The sequence below is a fragment of the Rosa rugosa genome, chromosome 5 (genome assembly GCF_958449725.1).
Source record: "Rosa rugosa chromosome 5, drRosRugo1.1, whole genome shotgun sequence".
NCBI lineage: Eukaryota > Viridiplantae > Streptophyta > Magnoliopsida > Rosales > Rosaceae > Rosa > Rosa rugosa.
In genome coordinates, this window is record NC_084824.1 from 42,820,851 (window position 1) to 42,826,719 (window position 5,869).

At 38.3% G+C, this 5,869-nt stretch overlaps 1 protein-coding gene across 1 annotated transcript; it reads right to left on the bottom strand.

Annotated features, from left to right (window-relative positions):
- Positions 1-257: 257 nt before the first annotated feature.
- LOC133711696 (uncharacterized) lies at positions 258-740 on the bottom strand. The gene has a single exon (XM_062137799.1). The coding sequence runs from the start codon at positions 738-740 to the stop codon at positions 258-260; it is 483 nt and encodes a 160-aa protein (XP_061993783.1).
- Positions 741-5,869: the final 5,129 nt, after the last annotated feature.

Consider the following 5,869-nt stretch of genomic DNA (forward strand, 5'->3'; position numbering starts at 1 on the left):
TTGTTCCTTGGGCCCAACTGCTGGTTGTAGCCCCCACGAGCTTGACCATTTTGTCGACCCTGACCACGTCTATGACCACGGTTACGGGCTTTGCCATGCCTTCCACCATGTCTATTGCCATGACCACTAGTAAAAGTAGCATTCGCTTCACGGAATGACTGTGATCTTGTAGGGCGAGACTGATGATTCTTCATTAAGAGCTCATTGTTTTGCTCAGTCACCAGAAGACAAGAGATGAGATCAGAGTATTTGGTGAATCATCTTTCTCGGTATTGTTTCTGTAAGACCATATTTGAGGCATGAAAGGTGGAGAAGGTCTTTTCAAGCATCATGGCCTGAGTGACAGTTTCTCCACAAAGATTCATTTGGGAGGTGATCCTGAACATGGCGGAATTGTAATCTATCACAGAACTGTAATATTGAAGGCGCAGATGCGGCCATTCATAACGTGCCCTAGGGAGCACAACAGTCTTTTGGTGAGCGAACCTATCTGCCAAGCCTGTCCATAGCTCAAGTGGGTCTTTGATAGTTAAGTACTCGTCCTTCAATCCCTGATGGAGATGGTGGCGCAGAAAAATCATGGCCTTAGCTTTATTCTGCGGGGACGCTGAGTTTCCTTCCTTAATTGTAGGCCCAAGGTTTTGGGCTTCGAGATGAATCTCGGCATCAAGGGCCCAAGACTGGTAGTTCTTGCCAGAGATGTCAAGGGCGACAAAATCCAATTTTTCCAAATTCGTCATCTTCCTGCCATAATGAAGATGAGGTATGTTAGGATCCATATATAGTGTTAGAACTACAGGTTCTTAACAAACAAGCAATCAGTGTCGAAACTTTAGGTTCGAAAAATAAAATGAACATTGGATCTCAATTATAAGCACGAAGCTTCAGGTTCGTGTTCTTATGATTAGAACTTCAGGTTCTAAAATTCCGTATTTTTGAACTTCGGGTTCAAACGAATATGTACTCGAAACTTCTGGCTTGAGTAATAGTAGTGAAACTTCAGGTTCACTTGTATTATGAATATTAAGTATGCTTGATAAAACATATAAGATAAATTTAATTAAATAAATATTAGATATGCGATAAGAAAAGAAACAACAAAGATATATCAATTACGTTAATAACATATATCTTATATATCGTGACAACATTGAGATAATCATGCAATAGAGATAATCATGCACATGTATCACAGCAAACATAGACATCTATGAATATAAGAATACATAGGCCATCAGAAGATATGTTGATCAATTGAATCAAGATTGCATGGCATTAGTATGGTGATGACGTGAAAGATATTTGCAAAGCTTGGTTCACCAGTAAAGTAAACAAATGGGAATTCTAAAGAGAATGAACTCATAGATCACGTTTTATAGTTCAAGGCAACGACGTTGCACCATAAAACATCTGGATCATCATAGAGTAAGGATAGAAGAGCAAAACGTGCTGATAACGTGTTATGAAGTATTGACTTACTTTGTAGAGAGTAAGAAATGTATAAAGAGAGATGAGGGGAAAATGGATAAGTATCTTATTCATTCTCAGAGGCCTCCCTTATATAGAGGTAGGGTTAACATGATAAGTGTTCAGACTATTGAGATATTACATGTAGGTCCCTAACTAATAACGTGGACAGCCGCATAAAAAATAATATTTACAACATTTTTAAATGTTTATGACCATTAGTTGTATACTCTTTTAATTATAAAAGTTTAAAATTCAAAATTAATCTTAAACTTCTTCTTAATTTTAATAAAAAAACTTCTTAATTAACAAAATAAAATAAAAAAATAAATTTTTTATATTTTGGCTTTCTTTTTAATTGAAAATTTCAGATATAATACGTATTCGCGAATAATTATGCTGACTTCAAACAAATGCGAATTTTTCACAAACTTTGAGCAGAATTTGGAAAATGGGTTTTTTTTTTCTTCAAAAATTTTTGAATTCACGAATTAACTAATTAGGAGTATTACTTAGTCTTTGATGCATCATTTCCACCCCGAGTCTAGTTTGCCATGGTTGCTTGCTAGGGATTTCAACGAGATCCTCCATGCTTCTGAGAAGGAGAATTTGTCAAATGAATGACTTCAGGGTAGGTGAATGATTGTTCCCTATTGGATTTGGGATTTGTTGGTAGTCCTTTTACATGGTGGGGATGGGATTCTCAAACAAAGGAGAGATTGGATAGGGCATTATGGTCCCCTACTTTGCGCGACTTATTTCCCCATTCTCGAGTTCAACACCTCAAGCCTGGGAGCTCAAACCATATTCCTTTGCTAATTGAATTGTGAAGCACCCTTTTAATTCCGAGGTTAAGAGTATGTAGGGGCATTCGGTTTGAAGAGATGTGGCCTAGACATTAAGATAATGTTGTAATAGTACATTAAGGTTGGGCGCTGCCTTTGAGGGATCATCCCATTCTGCAGGTTTGTGTGTGTATAAGCTCTACTAGTACGTTGTTGCAACGCTGGCAGCGTAATGTCTTCCAGTATTGACTAGAGGAGATGCGTGCAGTGCAAGCATGCCTGGAATTTCCTCTTCAGGCTCCTTTTGATGCCATGCAGGTTAATGAAAAAATTAATTGATTGCCAGGTATCATGAATTACAAACTTGGAAGATCTTTATTGGAAGCAGATCGAGAGGAAAGACTGATTGGTTACGTGATAGGGATAGAACACTGCCTTGTTTCGCAGGTGTGCTTCTAACCAGCAGGAAGCAAAGGAATGTGATAAAAGGTTGAGAATTCTGAGGATATGACTCAACTCAGGCCTACAGCTCTGTGCAATGTGATTTATAAAATTTGTTCTAAAGTGATTGCTAACAGGTTGAAGCATATATTGTTAGGATTGCGGCTCAATATCTAATTCCTTGTCTGTTTTGGATTCTTTACTTCTAAAGGCTTTGGGTAAGCAATTCTAGTGTATCTAGGATTTATGGAGTTTTTCCTTAGAAGTAAAGGTTTAGGATTGAAGATCCTATTGGGAGTTGGACTAATCGTGAGCCTATAAATAGTCATTCAGGGTTATTGGTTTGGTGTGTGCTTTCGAAGATTGGAAGACACCATTTAGAGAAGATGTGAAGGTTTGGAGATTCTCATATTGTGGGTTGAAAGAGACTCATTCTGGAGGGTGCCATTGTGACATCGTTTAGAGAGATCCGTGTGTGGATCAATTGAGAGTTCTGATAATTTGAGAGATTTTAGAGAGTTGCAAGCTTTGAGAGATCGGGTGTATTTGGGAATTCTCTATTGAGAATTTGGGTTGTGAGGAGAGAGGTTATTTGAGTGGAAGAACCAAAAACGTTCTTTAAAAGGTTTGTAATCTTCTTCTCATTTAGTGGATCCACCATCATCATCACCCGGGGACGTAGGTCAACTGTTTGACCGAACCTTGTCAACAATCTTGTGTTTGCTTGCATAGTTTTTGATTACTGTCTTCATTCGGTTTCGGTCTTGGGCTAGGGAATTCGGAAGGTGACCCGAATTTCCTAACAAGTGGTATCAGAGCCAGGTTCAAGAGCGACCATGAAGACGTTGGAGAAATTTGGAAATCAAGATAGAGACAAGACGTGGAGTGCTATTGTTGTATGAGTTTCGAGCATATCAGATATTAATGTGGAAAGTTGAAGGCTAAGGAAAATTGAGGAACTACTATAGGCATGGCTAGTGAAGATTTCGAAGAAGATTATGGAGATGCAATCGTGATCACATCATGTTCAGAGAAGCCACAAGCTGAGTGGATCTGAGATATGGGTTGTTTCGAACACATACAGATTTATTTTTTCTTCCTACGGGCCTGTGTAGGAAGGTTTAGTGAAGTGGGTTTGTGCATAAAACCTACGAAGTCGCTAGTGTTAGAACAATCAAAATTGAGGTGCATGATGGATCAAAGGACTTTAGTGAATGTCGCCATGTTTCTAGTTTCGAGAGAAATCTGATATTTCTTGGGACTTTGGATTTTGAAGACCACAAGATGATTGTGGGTTAAGGTGGAACTTTTGAAGTGTTGAATGGAGCACTCGTTCTGATAAAAGTTAAGAATGTGAAGGGTCTCTATCATTGAGAAAGGAGCTTTGTTCGAGGTGGAACTAACTATTCCACTAAAAAGTTTGGTTCAAGGTGGAAAGATTGGCAATCTTGGTTCCTATAGGCATTCGGGGAAGATGAGCAATAGTAAATGTGGAGGAACGAAATTTGCTTATGAGATGAAATTTCAAGAGCAACAAAAATTGCAGCAGTCCTTAAGGGGAGGCAGACCCATAAGGATCCTAACACAAGTTTGTGATGGAGATATGCTAGCTCATGCATATTCCACAATCAGAGTGTCACCCATTTTGGAAAGTAGAGTTAATGAGGAAGTTGAGAAGCAAACTTGGTGTTCTAAGAGTGATGCGTCAAGAGAAGATTTCCATGGAGTTTATGGTGAGAGAATTGTTTCAGGGGGATGTTGCTCAAGATAAGTTGTGCAAACCATTAAAGATCGCTCCTATTAGGTTTGGCAACTTTGGTGAAGCCTTGGATTTCATGCAAGTGGCTGCACGGTGCATGTTTGGGGAAAAGAATTGTTATCCAAGGGTCAAGTTGGAGTGGTTGTGAAACTTGGCAAACTACTTTGGCTATTGAGCGCAAGAGGCGCACTGAGGTGTGGTGGTGATCGTGGTTCGTTGAGAAGACCCAAGGAAGCTTGCGTTCAGTGAAAGTTAAGAGATTTTGAGCCGAGGTGGAAATTGTTAGGATTGCGGCTCAATATCTAATTCCTTGTCTGTTTTGGATTCTTTACTTCTAAAGGCTTTGGGTAAGCAATTCTAGTGTATCTAGGATTTATGGAGTTTTTCCTTAGAAGTAAAGGTTTAGGATTGAAGATCCTATTGGGGGTTGGACTAATCGTGAGCCTATAAATAGTCATTCAGGGTTATTGGTTTGGTGTGTGCTTTCAAAGATTGGAAGACACCATTTAGAGAAGATGTGAAGGTTTGGAGATTCTCATATTGTGGGTTGAAAGAGACCACTATGCCAAAAAAGTCTTCAGACGACAGACCATATCTGTCGTCTGATGAAGTAAAAATCTGTCGTCTAGGTGGCTGCCGTCTCTTAGCCACTCAGACGACAGATATTCTCTGTCGTTGATAATGCACTCAGACGACAGATTCAGTTTAAGGTACTGTCGTCTGAAGTACCTAATATTGAAGAATCGGGGTCTTTCTGTCGTCTGAAACACCATACCACTACATATTTATGTTGTTTCTGTCGTCTGATTTGAAGAACAATGACAGTTATATGTCGACTGATTTCGTATGTAACAACATTTATATCGTGAGTTATGTTGTTTGAGATTTCTTTGGACTACAGATAATTGTGATTCTTGTGGTTAGATTTGATTTCTAACTACAGTTTTAGTTTTTTTATGTTGTTTGAATGTCACTTGGAGTATAGTCTTACCCAAATTTCTGTTGTTTGAATTAGTATTCAATCTCATTTTTCTGTTGTTTGTTTGGACTTTAAACCATTGTTTTAGTTATGTTCTGTTGTTTGAGAATGATTAGAAATATACTTTTATGTTGTTTGAAGTAGGTAGAAACAACATATGAACCACCTACTTCTGTTGTCTGAGAGCTCTTTGAACTCCACTTTTCTGTTGTTTGAAGTAGGTAAAAACAACATATCAACCACCTAGTTCTGTTGTCTGAGAGCTCGTTGCACTCTACTTTTCTATTGTTTGAACGTGGTAGAAACAACAGATGATCATTTGTTTATGTTGTTTCTATTTTCTTGATACAACATAAATTGTGAAACCTGCATATATATACATATGTTGCCTTTCAACCATTTCAACATCATTCATTTATAATCATCAAAACCATAAAA